The sequence below is a fragment of the Pteronotus mesoamericanus genome, unplaced genomic scaffold (assembly GCF_021234165.1).
Source record: "Pteronotus mesoamericanus isolate MK-2021 breed Mesoamerican mustached bat unplaced genomic scaffold, CSHL_Meso_final contig_90, whole genome shotgun sequence".
Lineage (NCBI taxonomy): Eukaryota > Metazoa > Chordata > Mammalia > Chiroptera > Mormoopidae > Pteronotus > Pteronotus mesoamericanus.
This window is the reverse complement of record NW_026555277.1, coordinates 44,822,181-44,844,783: the sequence shown is the minus strand read 5'-3', so window position 1 is coordinate 44,844,783 and position 22,603 is coordinate 44,822,181. Positions and strand designations below refer to the sequence as shown.

Here is a 22,603-nt window from a genome sequence, read left to right as displayed (position 1 = left end):
AAATTATGAGTAAAAAAATGGCAATAAATAGATACCTATCAATGATTGAATCTAAAACACAAAATAAACAAACAAGCAGAACAGAAACAGACTCATAGATACAGAGAACGTTTTGATGGTTGCAGCTGGGAGGGGGGTCAGGGAGATGGGTGAAAAAGGTGAAGGGATTAAGAAGTACAGAATAGTAGTTCCAGAATAGTTATGGGGATGTAAAGTACAGCATAAGTAATAGAACAGCTAAAAGAACATATATGCAAGACTCATGGACATGGACAATGATGTGGGGGTTGCCTGACGAAGTCGGGGGCTGGGTGGAGGGAAACAAAGGGGGGAAATTGGGGAAACTGTAATAGTATAAATAATAAAATGTCGTTTTAAAAAGAGCAAAAAAAGAATAGCAGTTAAAGTCAATCCTAGTGTTTTGATCTTTAGGTCCCCAGTGTTCTCTCCCAGACATAAGGGTCAGGGTCTCTTGTTTAACATTTCATAAGGACTTGACTGAATCCTGATTCTGGGGGTCACTGTAGTGGTAAGCAGTACAGTGGGCAGTACCTTGTCCCATTTTAAATTGGTCTTGACAAATTTTGGCAGTGGTGTTCTTTTAAATACAGTTCATCTTTTCTGTTTTTCCAGTGGACTGTAGTCTCCCAGAAATGTGGAGTGTTCATGGTGTTCCTAAGAGTCTAGGAGAGATTTTCTGGGCTACTTTTGCAAGAAAGGCACTCTCATTACTTTGAATAGAAAAGGACAATCCAAATTCAGGAATAATTTATTTTTTTAAAAGATTTTATTTATTTTTTTAGGGGGAAGGGGAAAGAGGGAGTAAGAGAGGGAGAGAAACATCAGTGTGTGAAAGATAGATCAATTGGTTGCCTCTAATATGTGCCCCGACAGGGGATTAGACCTGCAACCCACGTATGTGTCCTGACCAGGAATCAAACTTTGACCTTTTGCTTTGTAGGCCTACACTCAACCAACTGAGCCATACCAATCAGAGTTAGGAATATTTTCTTTTAATAAGGCTTTTATTAATTCTGATGCTCTTTCTGATCTACATAGGAATGTTTCAACTCATCCTCTATGGGTATCTACAAATACTAGCATGTATCAATAATTTCTAGTAGCTTTGGGCATCACAGTGAAGTCAATGAGGCAATCTTGCCCTGGGTCTGCTCCTCAGCTTTGGACTCCTCCAACTTGGATGGTGGGTGAGGTACCATCTTTGAATTATTTCTGGCACAGACAGTACATTTTCTAATACTCTTTTGAATAGTCCTCTGCATGTCTGGCTCAGTAATTTATTTTTGTCTCCATTGTAGTATAGTATTCTGTCCATAATTGGTGCTCTGGTGGATGGAGTTGACTATTTCATTACATGATAGGAATCAGAATTATTTCCTGTTCATTGCTTATCCATCTTTCTGCTAAGTGGTGAAGCCCCACACCTAGCTCATTCTATGTCTTCTAAAGAATATGCAGGCTGGGCCAATTTGAAGTCAATGCCAGGAATAAGGGCCACCATATGGGATATTAGGATTTTTGTTCTGGTGGCCAGGTTGGAAGCCTAGTCTGTTTTATTGTTCCCTTGGGAAATTAAGCTGTCTTTCTTCTTTTTAATTTTAACTTTATTTTTTAAATTCAATTACAGCTACATTTAATATTATTTTGTATTACTTCAGATATACAGCGTAGTGGTTCCTCCGACATTTCAAGTACCCACCTGGCAATGAATGTAGTTATTTCAGTATTTTTGACTATATTCTTTATGCTATACTTTACATCCCTGTGACTGTTTAGTGACTACCAATTTGTAGTTCTTAATCCCTTCAGCTTTTACACGCAGTCCCCCAAACCACTTTTCCCTCTGGCAACCATCAGTCTGAGCTCTGTATCTATGAGTCAGTTTCTATTTTGTTTATTTTTGCTATTTAGATAATGAAATCATATTGTATTGTCTTTCTCTGTCTGACTTATTTCACTTAGCATAATACCTTCTAGGTCCATCCATGCCATCACAGGTGGTAAGATTTCATTTTTTTTTTTTATTTTATGGCCGAGTGATATTCCATGTTATATATGTACCACCATTTTTGTAATCCACTTGTCTGTAGATGGGCACTTGGGTTGCTTTCAAAGCTTGGCTATAGTATGCTGCAATGAACATAGGCATGCATATATTCTTTCAAATTAGTGTTCTGGTTTTCTTCAGGTTTATACCCAGAAGTGGATTTGCTGGGCCATAAGGCAGTTTCATTTGTAATTTTTTGAAGAATGTCCATACTATTTTCTATAGTGGTGCATCAGTCTGCTTTCAGGAGGGTTCCCTTTTCTCCACATCCTCACCAATACTTGTTTGTTGATTTATTGATGATAGCCATTGTGACAGATATAAAGTGATAGCTCATTGTGGTTTTAATTTGCATTTCTTTGATAACTAGAGAGGTTAGTCATCTTTCCATATGTCTACTAGTCATCTCTATGGCCTCTTTGGAGAAGTGTCTGTTCAGGTCCACTGTTCATTTTTTAATTGTCTTTTTTGTGTGTGTGTGCTGAGTTGTCTGAGTCCTTTGTAAATTTTGGATATTAACCATGTATTTGAAGTATGATTGGCAAATATCTTCTTCCATTCAGTGCGTTGTCTTTTCATTGTGTTGATGGTTTCCTTTTGCTGTGCAAAACTTTTTAGTTTGATATAGTCCCAATTGTTTATTTTATTCCCTTGCCTGAGGAAATATGTCAGAAAAAAATACTGCTAAGAAAAATATCAGAATTTACTGCCTATGTTTTCTTCTAGGAGTTTTATACTTGAGTCTTATATTTAAGTCTTTAATCCATTTTGAGTTTATTCTTGCATATGGTGTAGAAGTTGGTCTAGTTTTATTTAATTAATCAATTTATTTATTTTTGCACATATTTGTCCCATTCTCAGAAAACCAGTTGTTCAATAGACTATTTTTACCTATTGTATATTCTTAATTGCCTTGTCATATATTAATTGACCATAAAAGCATGGGTGTAGGAGACTCAAGATTGCAGAGGAGTGAGTGGAAGTCACACTGACCTCCTTCCAGGACCAACCTGGGATTACAACTAAACTGTGGAGAAATCACCTGGAACAAACAACTGAATGATAGCGAGAGAGAAGGCTTATAACCTTGGAGATAAAAGAATCAGTTTTATCGCAATCTAACTGGTAAGGAGTGTGGTAGAGACTTAAGAAAGCAGGTGGGGCATCCACCGGTGGCAGCACCAGGAGGATATTGAAAGAGCTAGTTGGATCCCCCTGAGAAGAGTGGGGTCTAAACCATAAGTGGGCGTCTCCAGCCTACAGCACCAGAGCCCAAAAAGTACATAGAAAACAGCCAGCTGTGAAAAGTGGCAGGGTTGCTTTCTGCCAGAGACAGGCGCTGTAGATCCAGAGAGCCTTCTAAAGGGCCAACGCATAAATTTCTATTTGCAGCCACTCACCCTGGTCTCTAGCAGAGGGGGGAGCAGGGTGGGCTAGAGATGACTGGGGAAGAAAGCTTTGGGGAGAGAATGGAGAGAGTAAGTAGCCAGCAGGATCCCAGTGTGGGCTCCTCCCCCATGCAGCAGCAGCCATCTTGCTCAGGCAGAGAACACTCCCCCTGAGCAGCAGCAGAATCAGAGGGCCCAATAGCCCCACCCCCAGGTGGGATTCCAACCTGCCCTGTGCTAAGCCACCGAGTGCACAGAGTGGAAGCCACAGATAGTAGGTCCCTGGCTAAAGGGGGAGCAGAGTGTTCTGGAGAGAACTTGAGGAGAGATTGGGGATGGAGGCTCTGGGGAGAGAATGGAGAGAGTAGCTGGTGGGATCCTGGTGCTGACTCCTCCTGCATTCAGCAGCACCCATATTGCTCAGGCAGAGACCACTCCCCTGAGTGGCAGCAGTGTTAGAGGACCCAATAACCCCGCCCCCAGGAGGGACTCTGCCCCACCCTTAGCTGTCTAAGCCGGCCTGCTGAGTGCAGAGTGACTCCATTAACAGCTGAAGGAGACAGCCACAATGAGTAGATTACTGGAAGTCTCGAACAGACTGCCTGAAGTCAAACAGGGACAACATCTGACATCATCAGAGGCAGATCCAGAAAGTAAAAACTGTGGCCTCCTACTATACAAGTTCATGCCAAAAAGTCAGGAAATCAAGACAGATCAATTTAAAAAGCAGAAGCAAAAAAGAAGAGTATCACAAATAATGGGAAGACAAAGAAATGCCCCCCACTCGAAGGTAAATGATGAATCCCCAGAAAGAGAACTAAATGATATAGAGGCAAGTAAACTATCAGATATTGAGTTCCAAACAACTGTTCTAAGGAAGCTCAATGGGCTCAGTGAGCTAAGAGAGAATTACAAAAAACTACAGAGAAACTACGAGGAACTTACTGCAAACTATATCAGCATGAAAAAGGACATAGAAACTATCAATAAGAGACAAGAGGAAAGGAAGAATACTATTTCTGAACTGAAGAACACAGTAGAAGGAATCAGAAGCGTTCTAGATGAAGCAGAGGATCAAATCAGCAAGCTGGAGGATAAGGTAGGAAAAAGGTCCCAGAAAGAGCAAGAAAAATGAAAAAAGACTCAAAAGGAATGAAGAGGCATTTAGGGAAATGCAGGACAACCTGAAACATAATAACATCCGTATAATAGGGGTACCAGAAGGAGAAGAGGAGGATGAAGGGATAGAGAACCTGTTTGAAAAAATAATGATGGAAAACTTCCCTAATTGGAGGAGAGTAAAAGTCACACAAGTCCAGGAAGCACAGAGGCTCCCATTCAAGAGGAACTCAATGAAGCCCACTCCAAGACACATCATCATTAAAATGGCAAATATCAAAGACAAACAGAGAATCCTAAAGGCAGCAAGGGAGAAAGATGAAGTAACATATAAAGGAACCCGGATATGGCTAGCAGCTGACTTCTCAACAGAAACACTGCAAGCCAGAGAGAGTGGCAAGAAATATTCCAAGTCATGAAAAGCAAAGGCCTGCAACCAAGACTGCTTTACCCAGCAAGGCTCTCAATTCAAATGGAAGGCAAAATAAGGAGTTTCCCAGACAAAAGAAGACTAAAAGAATACAGCTCCACCGAACCAGCACTGTAAAATATGCTAAAGGGACTGCTTTAAGATGAAGAGTCTATGAACACCCAGTTCCTTTCAGAGTTGCCAATACTTGATATTATCAATATTTTTAATACTCATTAATCTGATTGTGGCAATGATGTATTCTTTTAATTGTTCCTTTACTATTTGTTGAAACTAAACCTGTTTTTGTATATTTCTTGCCTATTTCTATTATTTTTGAAAAGCTTTGAATGACTTTTTGGTATTCTTTATCCATTTATTGATTGAAGGTAGTAGAATGTTTTTCCCTAAAAAACACGAACAATTAACCCTTTTTTAGATGGGTGGCAAATACTTTCCCATTCTATTACTTGTCCTTTAACTTTTTTTATATGTACTTTACTATATAGTCTTAAATGTTTAATGTAGTCATATTATCAACATTTTACTTTATAGCTTCTGGGTTTGAATATTTTACTTCAGGGTAAGAAATACTAGTTTGTATTTTCTCCTAAAACTCCTTAGATTCTACATATTGATTTTTAACTCACCTGACTATTTCTTGTATGTGTGAATTAGGGCTCTGTATCTGTTTTATTTCAAGTAATAGTGGTCCATGCACCTTATTTGTTGAATAAGCCTTATTTTCCCCATTGATTTGAAATATCAAGTTAATCACATATTACATTCGTTTGTATATTACATCATACATTTGCTTCTAGGATGCTCATTTTATTTTATTGATCTACTTGATTGTTTCTGTGCTGGTGTCATGTTGTTTTAATTGCTGAGACTTTATAATGATTTTTAATTTTTTAATATTTTATAATTGACATTTAAAAAAATAAAATTAACCTGCATGAAAGGAAGGAAGGGAGGGAGGGAGGGAGGGAGGGAGGGAGAGAGAGAGAGAGAGAGAAAGAAAGGAAGAAAGAAAGGAAGGAAGGAAAGAAAGAAAGATAGATCTTCTACCTTTTGCGACAACATCGATGGAACTGCAGAATATTGTGCTAAGTGAAATAAGCCAGTTGGTGAAAGACAAATACCATATGATTTCATCTGTAAATGGAATCTATTCAACAAAATAAACTAACGAACAAAATAAACCACAGGCACAGAAACATGGAGCAGACTGAAAGTGACCAGAGGGGACGGAGAAAGAGGCCAGTGGTGGAAAGAAAGGGAAGGGACTAGACAGAACATGTATGAATGACCCATGGACATGGACAACAAAGTGGAAATTGACTGTGGGGACAAGGGGTGGGATGGGTGGAGGGGAGTAAAGAGGGAAAAATTGAGACAACTGTAATAGAATAAACATGATTTAAAAATTTTTTAAAAAGGGAAAAAAAAAAGCATGGGTTTATATTCTTGGCTCTATCCTGTTCAGTTGATCTATATGTCTGTTTTTATCTCAGTACCATGCTGTCTTCATTACTATAGCCTTGTTGCATAGTTTGATATCAGTTAGCATGATGCCTTCAACTTTGTTCTTCTCTCTCAAGATTTTGCTGTGGCTATTATCAACCTTTTGTGGTTCCATATAAATTTTTTGATTATTTGTTCTAGTTCTATGAAAAATATCATTGGTATTTTGATAGGAATTGCATTGAACCTGTAGATTGCTTTAAGTAGTGTGGATATTTTAATGATGTTAATTTTTCCTTTCCATGAGCATGGTATAGGCTTGCATTTATTTGTATTTTCTTCAGTGTATTACAGTTTTCTGAGTGCAGATCTTTTAACTTCTTGGTTAAATTTATCTTTATATATTTTATTTCTTGATGTAGTTGTAAATGGGATTGTTTTCTTAGTTTGCCTTTCTGATATTTCATTATTGGCATATAAAAATGCAACCAATTTCTGAATATTAATTTTGTATACTGCTATTTTACTGAATTCATCGATCAGTTTTGGTATTTTTTGGTGGAATCTTTAGGGTTCTTTATATACAATATCAGGTCATCTGCAAATAGTGATAGTTTTACTTCTCCCTTTCCAATTTGAATGCCTTTTATTTCTTCTTGTCTGACCACTGTGGCTAGGACTTCCAGTACTCCATTTAAAAAGAGTGGTAAAAGTGGGCACTCCTGTCTTGTTCCAGATCTTTAGGGAAACTCTTTTGGTTTTTCCCCATTGAGTGTGTTAGCTGTGGCATATTGACATATTTTCTCTCTATTCCCACTTTGCTTAGATTTTTTATCATAAATAGGTGCTTGATTTTTTCAAAGGCTGTCTGTCTCCTGATTGCCTGGAAAATGAATAACAGCAATATTCTGAGGTTCCATTACTGCTTTCAGGAGATTTAACATGACATTTCTTTACTTCCTGATGTTAAGAGCCCTCTTTTTTTCACAAGTAGTCCCATGGATGTGTAACATAGGTAAATGCATATTTGGAGTCAGTGTAGATGTTGACTCTTTTACCTTTTCCCAGGTGCAGAACTTAGGTCAGGGACAGTAATTCAGCCTTCTGGGTTAGAGTACCAGTGAGCATGCCTCAACTTCTAGTATTTCTTGAAGAGTTACCTCAGCATATCCTGCCTTTTAGTTTCCCATGTCTATGATACTGCTTCCATCAGTGAACATCTTGAGAGCAGGATTTTTTTTTAGTGGCAGGCCAGCTAGGTATGGTTGGCTGAAATTATTTTGGTCCCTCTGATTCAGAGAGAAACAAGGTGGCAGGATTTAGGGTGGAGATAGCCAGCAAGAGGTCAGCCAGTATCCTCCCTTTTGTTCTCATCAGGGCAACACATAATGTGGAGTATGCACTGTGGGGGGCTGTCCCAGAGTGAACTTATCAGTTTACTGTACAAAGTCACAGGTGGCAGCTGTGGCCCTCAGACAAACCATCCATCACTGAGACACCATGTCCGATAGCTTTGAGAAGTTGGCTACTGACCCCTTAATATTTCCTAGATTTTTGGAGGTGATATCCTTAAGTCCTTATTCCTTGTTGTTCATGCACAAACAAGTCAAATGACTTTCTTAAGTCTGAGAGGTGATGGCAGGGACAGTTAATCAGTTTAACAGTTTGGAAGGCCTTTGACATTCCTCAGTCCAAGTTAGAGGCTCTTGATCTTTTCCTTTAAGTGCCTCATGTAGTGGTTTTGCAGTAAAGCCAAAATTTGGAATCCAGATCCTACAAAAAACAACCATTCCTAAAAATCCTCTTAACTGTCTGCAGGTAGTAGGCACTGCCCCCCCAGCCAAGACTTCTATTGGAAAGCAAGTTCTTTTGCCCCAGAAATAATTCAAATCCCAAGTATTTTACAGAGGGTTTGGGTATTTGAGCTTTGTTCTGGAAGACTGTATCCCCATTCAGCCAGGAAGTTTAGGGTAGTATTTTGAAGAGTATTTAGTATTTATAGGAGTATTTTTGTCAGAGGCTGCCTTGCTGATGCTTGCAATGAAGATAGCATCTACCTATTGGAATAGTGCTTCACTGTCCAGTTCAAGTTCTCTTAGATCTCTAGCTAAAGCCTCTCTAAACAGTGGGCAGTTTTGGAATCCCTGGGGAAGAACAGTTCAATAGTATTTCAAATGTGATATCTCCTGAGATTTAGAGCTGACGGGTATAAAAAAGGTGTCTTTTAAGTCCAGTGCAGTAAACCACCAAAATTTCCCTATGTGGTCAGCAAGGTGTAAAGGTTATGGACCACCAGGTGATGTCTTCTACTATTTGGCTGATGGATCACAAGTCCTGGAAAAACTTGTACTCCTCAATATCTAATTCCTATACTGGTATCAATAAAATGGAAGTATTATATGGGGAACGACAAGGCCAAATAAGATGATATTCTAGAAATGATGGTGCTAATGGTTGAACACCCCTTCCAGCTTGTTAGTTTAGAGGATCCTGTTTTAGTTGGAGATATGTTTGCTCCTGCAGTCATACTTGGATTGGGATGGCTGTTTTAGTCTTCTGCAAGCCTGCCCTTTGCCCATACTTCCAGACTTATTACTTGGGGGATTTCTTGGGTAGCGCAGCCAGAATTTCTTCCTTGGCTGAAGCCAGCATGCTGCCTGTAGAGCACAAGCTTCTTCCAGAGGTATCTAATATCAATCCACTGGGGGGCAAAAGTGATTTTGGCATTAAGTTTAGTCAATAAGTCCCATCCTAAAAGTTGTCACTGGACATTCTGCCAATACAAGAAGCTATTATGCTTAAGGTTTGTTTTTCCTATTTGGCAATCCAATTGCTTCCATAGTGACTCTCCTCACATTCCAGTCATGTGCTTTGTTTTAGAGGAGAGTTTAGTCAGCCTAGTATTTAATACAAAATATATGGCTCCAGTGTCAAATCAAAAAGCCAATTTCTTTCCCACTCAGAGTAACATGGGGTTCCATGAGGGTGGTGCTGAAGGAGCCAATTGTGCTGATCAGAGCCCCTGGTCCCGACACTCAGGGATAACTGGATCGTATGTTATGCCTCTTGTTCCTCTTTGTCCTGTTCTTTCTTTAAACTTGGGCATTTTTCCCCCCAATGACTCTCTTGCTTGCAGTAAGTATATTGTTTAGGGCCTACTTTTGGGGCAGAGAAGAACAGCTCCCAGTGCCCTTACCTTGTTCATTGTTTTCTTAACACCCTCTGGTGTTCACAGCAGCAGCCAGCGAGTCAGCCTGTTGCTTCATCTTTGTTATTCTTTTTTCCAGGCCTCTTCTCTGTTATTGAATACCTTAACGCAATCTCCACCAACTGTGACAGAGGCATTCCAAAGGACTCCCAACATTTTAAAACTTTCTTCAGATATCGGGGCATTCTTTCTCATAATAATGATGTTCACGACCTTTATCAGGGGTGTCTGGGTCCACATCAGTATTTTGGCGACAGGCTTCAAAAATAATTCTAAATCCTTGGCTGGTGTGGTTTAGTGGATTGAATGCCAGCCTGAGAACCAAAAGATTGCCAGCTTGATTCCTGGTCAGGGCACATGCCTGGGTTTGGGGCCAGGTCCCCAGTGGCGGCGGCGGGGGCGGGAGTGTGCGTGCAAGAGGCAACCAAACAATATTTTTCTCTCTCACACATTGATGTTTCCCTCTCTTTCTTTCTCCTTTCCCCCCTCTCTAAAAATAAATAAATACAATCTTTTAAAAAATACATTCTAAGAATTCAGACGGTTTTTGTCTGGACACTTTGGCTGCTGGACCATACTGAACTTCTTTGTTTGGGCACTCCCTTCCTTAACCCAACCAGAATGCAATTCTTGTAATGTTCAAGCTTGGGCTGATCCCCACTGTATATGTTCCAGTGTGGTTCAGGAGTAGAGATAGCAGTTGTGGCTTCAGCTCACACAGGGGTTTGCTGTGTCTCGTTGTGTGGGTGAATAGTTACTTCCCTTGCCTTTTCTAAGATTGTTCTTTGGCACTAAGCAGGGTATTCAGTGGATGTCGAATAGCTGCTCAAGACAGGTTATGAGTATCAAAATGGAGAAAAAGAGACTATCTTTCTAGGATTGTCCCTATAGGCAAGCGTATTGTTTTTCCAATTAAAGTGGTCAGAAGTTTTGAAGTGAGTATGCATCCTGACCATTTCTGCTGCTTGTCTGTGAGCATCAGTTCCTCCAGTTAGCACCTGCCTCAGTGGAAATTACCCTGCCTGGAGTGGACTCCTGACTGAATTGGGTACCCTGCTGGATAAGCTGTGGAGAACTGTTCCTGCGCCTGGCAGAGTACTTTCTGCAGCCAGAGACAGTGGGGCAGGGGCTGCAGCTGCATCATCGCCAGAGTGGTGAAATGGCCACAGCTGCTGAAACATTAAGCTGGGATAATAATAATAAGTCACCTTCATTCCCTTGGGATTCTTGTGAGCATTGTCCTGTTTCCCAGCCTGCTGTATCATAATTTTGCTTTTCGTTTGAATGGGCTTATTCTGAATATAAAACCATCAACACTGGTACATAGGCGCTTTCATCCCGTTTTTCCTCTTTTACAGAATAACTCAAGTTGCAACATGGTACTGTAGTTTAAGGACCCAGTTGCTGGCCTGTGCTCTACTGACTTTAGAGCATATTGTGGCCATGTCAGGTTACAGAGAATAAGCATTTTCTTTTCTTCAGTGGTTCATAGGCAAACATGGCCCAGTTTTGTAAGATGCATCCAGGGGGCTGCACTGAGGGACGTAGATAGGCATACAGTTTCCCAGGACAATATAGATAATAGAACTTTTTTCACAATATCAATAACAAACCTAGTCACTTTAAAGAGAAAAATCAACCTCTAATTTTGCACTAGTTTAACTTTTGATGTTTTAAATTTACTTACTTGATTAGATTTCTTTCAGTCTTACTCAGTTTAACCACACAAAATTTCCTCTCAGGTTTTCACCAACCTTCTACAACTTTTCTAATCCCTCTTAGGTTGTCTCTTCTTACTCATTCAGAACTAACCATCCTTAGTTTAGTACAAACTGCTTTCCTCTAATTCCTTCAAAAATGTATTTCTATACCTTATACCTTCATTTACACAGAAGGCAGTATACCAGCAATTTGTAGTGTTCACTGTACCTGTTTTCAGTTCCTAATAATGCAGGGGATTTCAGACAAAGACCTGCTACTTTTTGGTAAATGTATTTTTGATCCTAGAGAAAGTGACTGACTGCCAAATAGGAATGAAATTTAGGGATTTTAGGTTATTGTAATCCTAATGTGTGTGTTTTTAGGAAGTTATCAACACCTTAAACTGCATTAATTAATTAGTGTCTCTAGAATCTAGAATGTATGTTGGTTAAATCATAACCTGAAATAATTTTATCAGAATAACACCTAGGACCATAAAAAATACTGCGTAAATTTAATGAGTCTACTAAACCATAGCCATTTTGGGGTACTGGTCCATGAATTAATTGTGTAAGTTGTTATAGCATGTCTGGGTTTCTTTGGGAAATAATAGATTTCTCTTCACTGAAGAGATGACTTTTATAGTAAGAGTGTTGACAAGGAGATGGTGATAATGACAACTGACAAATTTTTGAGTGATTAAGCGTCAGATTAGTAGAATAGAGCTCAGGCAAGTTACAGCCCACAGACCAAATCCTTCCAGCAGCCTGTTCTGTATGGCCCTAAAGCTAAGAATGGTTTTGCATTTTAAAGGGTTGTAAAACAAAAACAAAAATCAAAGAATATGCCGGAGACCTTACATGGCTTGCAAAGCCTTAAATATTTACTATCTGTCCTTCACAGAAAAAGAAGTCTGCCAACTCCTGATAAAATATTGGACTAATGATAGAGTAGATAACACTTTAAGATCTTTTGCAACCAGAGTCTTAAGACCAAATACAGGAAACAACACAAATCAGTATATGAAAATGGAGTGATTATATCATATATTAATTAAGCTTATAGTAAATAATTTAGGCAAAAGGACACTTATTTATTAACTAAGTAAACTTAAAAGACATTTAAAATTAATGGTAGGTAACAGTTATAGCTTGGTAAATTAAAGCCAATTTTATCTCATTGAGCATAGTGACTATTGGATGGGGAAGCAGCCAGAAAGCCTGCTAGGAAGAGAGGGGCCGGAAAAAACTAGTCTGGGACTAAGAAGTTACCATTGTATAAAAAGACAAACAGGAAAACCACTAATTATCTGCACATCAAAAAGGTTGTGTGTTGCTTTTTATGCTCCATTCCTTTGTACTTAATCTAACCACAAGGACAAGCTTTTGACAGAAGTGCCTTATTGGTAAGGAGATAGTACTGCCATTGACATTGGTTTTAAAATAATAAGTGATGATCATTTGCAGTGGGGGGGGGGCTATCTGATTTATAATTTTTCTTGCATTTTTAGTGACTGGATGTGATTTTTGATTTATATGTTCATTTGCGTGGCAATAGATACTTTTAAGATCAATATAGCTTATTTTTGTGACTATTCTGACTTTTGATTTCTCTATCACAGATTACATAATTAAGAAAATATTCTGTCTAGAGATAACTTTTATTTCCACCCTCCCCATTCCTCTCAAATTTAAACTATTTGAAGTGTAATTCAGATGCTTCATTTTGTCTTATATATATTTGTTTATTCTGGTTTGTAACTAAGTGAAATTTTTTTTTCCAGATGATTCTTTGGGATTGGGACTTAAAGCAATGGTATAAACCTCATTATCAGGTAAATATGTGATTATCACTAATACTATCTATAAGGAAACTTTTGACATTTAAAGTACACTCACAAGGTTGCTATGATATGATTTTCTTTACCTGAACTAAAATAATCAGAACTTTCATTTAGGTAGGTTACATTTTAATTGTAAAGGAAAAAAAATAAAGGTAAGAAACCAAGCATGTATAGTTATTTTTAAATGTTGCTAATATAATTTGGACTCAGAATAAACTAGTAATTATATTATTAAGGATGAGGTTTTTTTTTTTTCCTGATTGTCGACAAATGATCCACACCAGAAAAAATAGATTAAAGGCCATATATGGGAAAGAGCAAGACAATTGGCCAAGCATTTTATTGGGGAAGCAAAATCTTTTTGCTTTTTGGTAAATTTTTTATTGAATTATACATATAGAAAAGTACACAGCTTGATGAGTTTTTAAACTAAATATTCCAGGTGACTAGTACCCATATCAAGAGATAACACATTAGCAGCATTCATCCCAGAAGCGCCACTTACATACCATTCTCAGTATTTTCCCAAAGATAATTTCTATCCAGACTTCACAATTAGTTTTGCTTATTTGTGAAATATATATATATGCATATATAAATATAATAATTTAATATGTACTATGTAAAGATTTTGTTGATTCAGAGGAACTGAAAATAGAAATACAGGAGAAAGATCAGTTGTAAACATCAAGCAATAACTATGTTATGTTAACCTTTGATGTATATAAGTCTTTTTCCATTTTTCCATTGTATTGAAATGTATTTGTATATTATGTTGTACAAGAGTTATGTTAGATTTAATATGCTTTTTTGAAACCTGATGATTTATACACAAAGATAAATATTAATAAATGTTAAATATGTCATATATGTTTATAGAAATGTTAACCCCTGTTTATGAGAGTTACTATTTAGTTAGTTATCCTGATATCAGTTGTTGAAACATTAATACCCTTTTGAATGGTTGATTTTTATTTTTAAAAAGTGGAATGGAATAGTCAAAACAGCCCATAGGAATAAAATATTCTCTCAGTTTTGGTGAGAAAATAATTATTGCAGTCAGATGAAATCAAGAAGACCACATCTGACCTAAAAGGTACTGGTTTCTTGACCTACTGAGTGGGTTGTCTCATCAGTCATATGTCATATCCGAGATCCTCAGTTTTTAGGGTATCTAAATTATTGGTAAAATCTGAAGATAACTAAGGAGCAATCGTTCAGAGCATGGGTTTGTAGTCAGACAGACTGGTTTTGTACTATCACACACCTCTGTCCCTTTTTTTCTTCACTTTCCATTCTCCATCTCTCTCTTTCTAATAATTCTTTTAATAAATCTGAAGTGTAACATTCATATATAAAAGTGCACAAGTCATGGTGTACAACTTGATGAATTTTCTTCAAGTGAATATATATGTGTGACCATCTTATAGATGAAGAGTTCAGCACTGGAACTCTTATGCTTTCCTCTGTCATCTTCTCCCAAGTGTTACTGTCTTCCCGGTTTGTCATTACAAACTTTTTTTCTGTCTTTGAATTTTACATATATGGAATCAATCATTTGATATCTGTTTTGCTTCTTTGAGAATTTTATCTGTGAGATTAATTCATATTATTGTACATAATACTATGATCTTACACAATATGGTCCCTTACTTTACTCTTACTTCTCTGACCTCATCTTCTAGTACTTTCTCCTTCATTTACTCTGCTCCAGCTGCACTGTCCTCCTTGTTATTTTGCAAACAAGCCAGGCCAGCTTCCGTGTCTAGGTCTTCACACTTGCTAGTCTCTATGGGTTTCCTACAACTTCCAACCAACAGTAAAAGGTGGCTCCGACTGTGACTGTCAACCTAACAACAGAATGTGACGCAGGTAGGCTCATTTCTTCCTTGAGATTGAATGAGTCTTGCCAACAATACCAAGTGAGTCTGGTAGCTCTGGCAAGAGGGACTTGATCAGGAACACCCATGACAATAAGTGGCCAAGGGAAGTATAGTCATGCACCACTTGACACATTAGGCGAGTCTGTCATTGTGCAAACATTACCGAGTATACTTACACAAACCTGTATATGGTACAGCCTACTATACACTAGGCTATATGGTATACCATCGTTGTATATGTGGTGTGTTATTGATGAAAATGCCATGATGAGGCATATGACTGTATTCTCATTGCCTACTGGGCATGAGGTCCCTTTCCCTAGTGAGAGACATGGGGTGGCACAGGGGATATTGCCCCAACAAGTGCCTGGCCCAGGAAGTGTTTTTTGTTTATGTGGCCTGGAGCCTCCCTTCTCCCACCTGAAGGTATGAGGTAACCAAATGTGAAAAAGTTCCCTCTCCTCTCCTCCTATAACCATCCTAGACAGAGGCACAATGAGGGACCAGTGGAAACCCTAGTGACACCAGAAAAAAAAAAAGCAGAATGAAATGCCAGTGTGAATAGCCTAAAATATTAAATTGTCTTTAGAACCACTGCCTGAAAAAGTAGACCCGGATCTGTGTACAAAATCTAAACAAGACTACCTCCTAATATAAAAGAGTTAAACAGGACCCAGTCTTCAAGAATTATGTTAAGCATTATTAGCTAAAATATTGATGATAAAATTTTAAAAAATCACCTGTCATACCAAGAACCAGGAAAATCACAACTTGAATGAGAAAAGATAGTCAGTGCTTACCACCAAGATGAGTCAGATTTGGAATTACCTGACAGGGGAATTTAAAGCAGCTATCATAAAAATGTTCTAACAGGCAGTTACAAACTCTGTTGAAACAAGTGCAATAGAAAAATCTCAGCGAAGAATCAGAAGTTATAAAATAGAAACAAATGCAAATTAAAAACTTGCTGAATATGCTCAGCAGTAGAGTGGAGACAACAGAGGACAGAATCCATAAACTCGAGGACGCAGCAATAGGATTTTCCTAATTTAAACAACATAGAGAAAATAGACAGAAACAAAATGAATGGAGCCTTAGGGAGGTGAGTGACATAACCAAAGATCCAGCGTTCATATCATCGGTGTCTGAGAAGGAGGAGAGAAAGAGAGTGGATTTAAAGGAGTATTTGGAGAAATAATGGCTGAAAACTTCCCAAATTTTGCCAAATACATTATTCTACAGACTCAGGAAGCAGGGTAAATACCAAATAGGATCAACTGCAAAACAAACAAATGAACAAACAAACAAAAAAAACCCCCCCAAAACCCCTCCAAGACATGTCATAATTAAACTTTTGAAAACTAAAGACAAAGTATTTTGCATGCAGCCAGAGAGAAACGACACATTATCTGTAGGGGAACACCAGCTCAAATAACAGCAGATTTCTTATTTGGGTGTAAGAAAAATAGATGCTATTATATATAATTTGTGGAAGTACAAATTTGACCAAAATATGTGAGAGTAGGTTTATAGTAATGATCAGATTTTTACATGTTCATTAACTTTGGCTTAGCAGTTCAATTTAGGGAAAGCCATTTGTCAGAAGTATGCTTAATTATCTATAGCGATATATAGAGAGACATTTGTTTATAAGACTAGAAATAGCTGGGTTATGCCTCAGTAATGGGGAGTGTTTTAAAATAAAAATTAATACAAAATAATGCTTCACAAGTAAAAGAGAAATAATTGCACAAACAGCGAAGTTGTTACTTAGCTAATTATTGGCCAGACTTTCATAACATTTCTTCTATTCTAAAATATGTTGAGGCTACTTAAACAGTTTTATGGTGGAATCATTAAATACCTTAAGTACTTACGGATTCCAAATACACTCAAATGCAAGTTCAAGGTACAATAAAACAAACAAAAGTAACATCTAATTACTGTTCTGATTATCAGTGTACTGATTTCTATGGGCAGTTGACTTAAAAAGTAAAAATCATATGTGTACATTAATGAAGTATTTATTTGAAATTATAAAAATGTATTTTCCACCCATTTTTAGGGCCCAACCTGATGCTCTCCTTTCCATGAATTTTTTGTTAACCATTCACTTCAAAGTTATCACTATATCCTTTGAACTGTGGTACCATTTTTCTGTATATTTATCTTACTATTTTCCGTAACATTGATTTAATTATGTGCACCACACATCACTTCATGTGCTGTGCAAGTATGTTAACAGATTTAATTTTCACATCAGCCCTCAATGAGGTAGATGCTATTATCCTCATTTTACAGTGAAGAAACTAAAAAGCTCAGATATTAAATGACTTTCTCAAAGTCACACAGTTAGGTTAAAGTCTAGAATTCAAACTCATCTTTGCAACAAAGCTTTGCCGCTATGCTTCGCTGCCTCTTAAGTGAGTAAGGTAAATGAAAGAAATGCTGTATATGTTTAAACGGAATTTTGACATAAAGGGAAGGAAATCATCAATAAATTAATAAAATGTTCAAATTATAGATTTTGAAATCAATATAAATTGTTTTATGCTACTTATAAAGTTAGTAATGAATATTGTTAAAGATGATAAGCTAATGAAAAATAAAGAAAAAATTAAAATTCACATTATCTGCTACATACTTCAACATCCAAATTTTTAAAATGAGAATTATACCATGTTATGTCATTTATGTCATGTAAAAATTAGTGAATATTAATATTTAATAGAATAATCTTAAATGTTGGATTTTCTGTGTAATAAATTTATAATTTTTTTTTTCTTCTAGAATTCTGGAGGTGGAAGTGGAGTTGATCTTTCAGTGCTAAATGAGGCTCGCAATATGGTGTCAGATCTTCTGAGTGATCCAACCCTTCCCCCACAAGTCATTTCTTCTCTGCGGAGTATCAGTAGTTTAATGGGTGCTTTCTCAGGTTCCTGTAGGCCAAAGATTAATCCTCTCACACCGTTTCCTGGATTTTACCCCTGCTCTGAAATAGAGGATCCAGCTGAGAGAGGAGATCGAAAACTTCACAAGGTCAAAATACAGTAATCAGTCAGCCCTATTTATCACATTTGATTATACTTTCAAATTGTTCTTTAAAATATTAGGTAAACTAGAATTTCTTTTTCAAGGAGCAGCTTCTTTTCCAGTATATTGAGCTCCTTGGGGCTTTAGAGGTAGTTATAATCCCAAATAATTTAAAACAAGTATTCAGTTTTTATTCTAAATAACATTGCAGTTATAACTGTATCAGTAACAACTATTTACTGTTGTTGTTGTTTTTAAGCAGTAGATCAACAGGCAAATTTAATTCCAGGCTTGTGTAATAAACTAGTAGTCAAATCATGTCAGTAATTGATTTATTCTTTAGAATCTAGGAATGGTTCTTGTTGAACCAAGAAATGATCATTATAATGTTCATTTTATGCATTACGTAGCATTATGTATTTTAAGTTGATTTTCACCCTTTTAAAACTTCCCACCCGCCCCCGCACTTTACCCATTGGAGATTGCTACAGCCCACTTGGTATTGATTTTTCCATCAATATAAGTGGAATTAATTTAATGTCAATGCTTTAAAATAGTATTTACTTTAGAAAATAATACTGTTCTAAATAGGCATACATTATGCATGTCCAGAATGCTTTTTGTTACTTTATTTGACTATTAATATCTTTACCAATTACTAAAATGATTAAAAATAGAAACATTTTGGAGGTTATTCTAGTTTAACTACTTTGTTCTCCAGGTAAAGAAAATCATTGATCACAGAGGTGGATCATAGGTAGTTATTTGGTGCTTTTATTTTTAAAAAGTATATACAGTATCACTTGAATTAGTCAAAACCCAATTAATAATGATTTTTAGAGGTTAATCATAAGCATCAAAAAGGGATAGCAAGAAATCCATCAATAAAATAGCCATCATAGATTCTCGAGTTAGTCTTCATGTGATCTGTTGCTCTTCCTTCACATTTTCCATTGACATTCAATGTTTACAACAGTAATTTTTTAAAATAGTAGTCCTTACAAATCTTATTCATAAAAATCATATTGATAGTATTATTATTGTTACTATGTTAACTCTGTAAAGTGTACTGGTACATTTTCGAAACATTTAAACGTTAATATTAAATACAATGCCTAAATGCCCCATTTCTTGAACATTCAAGTTAATCAGGCTTATTTTGGGTACTGGAATCTACTGGTAAAAGTAAGTCATAGAAGAACCAGAAAGTAGCCCTTACTTCTTTGCTTAGTGTTCTTTAAACTAACTTGAATTTTATATCTAATTTGTCTCTGCTTTTGGAAAAGAATATAAGAAGCCTAATGTCACTTCAGAAAAGAACAGCAGCATTTATGAAAAAAAAAATTAAGAAAAGGGAGTTTGAATAGAAAATTTAATGCGAATGTCATATACTATGTTAAAAAACAAGAGAGATTATATGGACCTAAATTACAGCTAGAAAGGATTATATTACATAAAGAACTTTTTCACTGTCCGTCTAACTAACTGTGAACCTTTACTAAATCAATATCCTTGCGAAAATTTAAATATAAGAGATATTTATCTCTCAGAGATGGTTTCAGTGTCTGCTAATAGGGGGAAACCCATAAGCAGAAACTTTTCTGTACGTGTCAGCCAGACACCTATTCACAGTGGTAAAAAATAGAGTATTTTCTAAAATTAGGGTAAAATTTCATTAATGCTAAATGTGTTCTTGATTTAATCATTAATTCAAAAAGCAGCTCAGAATCTTGCAGTTTTTCCAGATTAACCTCTGTGGACATTCTTAGCACTGTACTGAAAATATAAAAGTTTAGGATATAGAGCTGATAGTTCCTGGTCCTAATCTTGTCCTCTGAAGTAGTTTTTTAGGGTAACACTTTTATATCTACTTTGTAAATTATCAGTTGTTTATTTCTCATGATAATAGGAGTAAGAATATGCAAAAGAAAAAAATCTAGTTAAATTGTAGGGAGTTCAAAAATCATTTTTTAGTAGGAGAAAGATAAGTAGAACAGTATATGAAATTTGGAGTAAAAGTGACATACTTTTGGAATAAAATGTTCTGTACATGTTAAAAATACTTTGTATTTTTATGTGCCATCTTTAATAATCCATATACAGCATAATATAGAGTGACAATTTTAACCACTGTTAAATTATTCAACAGGGATTAAACAGTAGGAGTAGTTTACCAACTCCACAGCTGAGGAGGAGCTCAGGAACTTCAAGTCTGCCACCTATTGAAACTTCTGCTTCAAGGTGGGAACGCAATAATGGCAAAAGGCCTCACCAAGAATATGGCATTTCAAGGTAAAATCCCCAGAGCCTGTTAAAGAAACCTGAATTTGATATATTCACTTTGTTTCTGTGAAAAAAGTTTGCAATAGCTCTTAAAGCAGAAACGTACAGTTGATTTTAGGTATAGGACAGCATAGGTAGTAATATGACATAATAGAGAAAATGATTCCTAAAAAGAAGCTAACGTGTCTTATCCAAAAAATTAGGTAAGCTGGATACAAAACATGCTGGAGCCTTAAAGGAAGCTAGAATCAATTTAGGACAAGGTACTGGGAAAGCTTGGAAATTGGGAGAGAGGTAGCCACTGCAGGAGCAGTGGCCAGGGCGTACACCTCACACCCAAGGTAGGTCAACAGTTACTGAATTGTGAGAGGAGGAGCACATTCTTAGGGTTCATTTCAGATGTTAAATATCTTTGAAAGGTGTCAGTAACTACAACCAAAAGAAACTTGGAAAATGCAGGAGCTGAAATCTAGAAGTAAATATATCCATTTACCCCGATAACAAAAGATTCAGTGCATTTTGTTTTAAAACCCAGAAAGATAGTTATCTCTTGTATGAGTTTTAAACTTCTATATAGACAGTTATCTAAGAATATTAATTAAATTGGAATTACTGTAAATTTCCGGTTAAAACAATATTATTACTGAGCATATTTTACTTTTAGCTTGAGCTGTGTAGTTACACATTTCAAACACTATGTGGCAGGATTGGACCATAGCTATTTGTTAAAATTTATGTTAATGATTATATGTGAAATACCAGATAATTATAATTTTCCATATTCTTTTCCGCCTTACTAATTTGAATCTTCTACAGAACATCCAAATAGATGGACTCCTTGCTTATTAAAAAAATTGTGTGAAATGATACAAACAGGAATGGATTGAAGTATGAAGAGTACAGTTCAGGAAAATGAGCTTTGTTCCAAAGCTTTCCCAGAGCCTAAACATGATAGGTTTTTTAAAATTGGCAACAAGATATGAGGAAGTGAATGATGTTAGAAACTGAAAATATAACATATTTCTTAACCATGGGAAACATCATCCTAAGAATATTGGGTTTAAGAAAGAATAATGAAAATGATTCAGTTTTTTTATTCTTTCTATCACATTGATGTAACAACAGTACATTTGCAATTAAAGAATGATTGATATTAAAGTAGAAACATGGTCCAAAGAAAACTAATCTTTAACTCTTGAGAAGGGTCCATACAAAGGTATATGTAGGCAGATTTAATATACTTAACTCTCATAAAAAGTTTAGAAATTTGGAGAATAAAGTAATTAGTGGTATTATGTAACATCTGCTTTAAAGAGATTGGGCTAAAAGTATTTTTTTCTAGTGTGCAGAAGGTGGAGCTTGTCAGTAACAAATTTCTAGGTGTACTCTGACTTGAATTGTATATGTGAAGCATTTATAACCATTACTACTTTTGAAATTCAAGTCTCTAGATCAGTGCTGCCAATAGAAATTTGTGGAATATTTTATATCTTTACTGTCCAGTGTGGTAGTTTCTAGCTATTGATCACTTGAAATGTATCTAATATGACTAAGCAATTAAATTTAAATTTAATGAAAATAAAGAGCTGTATGTAACTACCATGTAGACATGTGTAGCAACCATATTTGACAGCATAGTTATATATCCTTAATATATGAGGATCTTTTGTTTGGCACAAAAGTAACAGATTTGTAACTCTGGAATCAAGAGATACTCATTTTGATTAGTAGAGTGCTCTAGAACTAGATCATATAGCCCACATTTTTCAGTCATGATTTGAATGCAGCTTTAGATTCTGATTATATCTTCTCTAACTGATCTTAAATGACCCTGAGTATGCTTTAAACATTGTTGCAATACTGAACCTCTCCTTTCCTGAAACTGTGTGAAACTAAATTTCTGATCCCTCCAGGTGCTTTCTTTGTTACTAGTGTTCTGAACTTATTTCCTGATACAATGCTACCCTCTAGTGGTTGCTTACAAAATTGATTTCCCTAGAAAACTTGATGTTTGCATCCTGTTTCCTTATTATACAGGTATCAGTTGTCAAGTTTATCTCTGAATCAGTTTCTCTATTTCTTCTCCTCCTTTATCACTTTCCCTGCATACTTTGATACTTTCATTACTCCTTACCTGGGTTATTGAATTATCCTCCTAATTGGCTTTCCTGTTTCTAATGTCTTTCACTAACTGATCCATC

At 36.4% G+C, this 22,603-nt stretch overlaps 1 protein-coding gene across 2 annotated transcripts in view; it reads left to right on the top strand.

The window, feature by feature from the left end:
- PDE3B (phosphodiesterase 3B) overlaps positions 1-22,603 on the top strand; it is a 150,892-nt gene that overhangs the window by 85,285 nt on the left and 43,004 nt on the right. For both annotated transcript variants that reach the window (XM_054586068.1, XM_054586067.1), the window contains exons 2-4: positions 13,144-13,194; positions 17,877-18,125; positions 20,269-20,411. In XM_054586068.1, the coding sequence (XP_054442043.1) occupies positions 13,144-13,194; positions 17,877-18,125; positions 20,269-20,411 (443 nt within the window). The remainder of the gene's footprint in view (positions 1-13,143; positions 13,195-17,876; positions 18,126-20,268; positions 20,412-22,603) is intronic.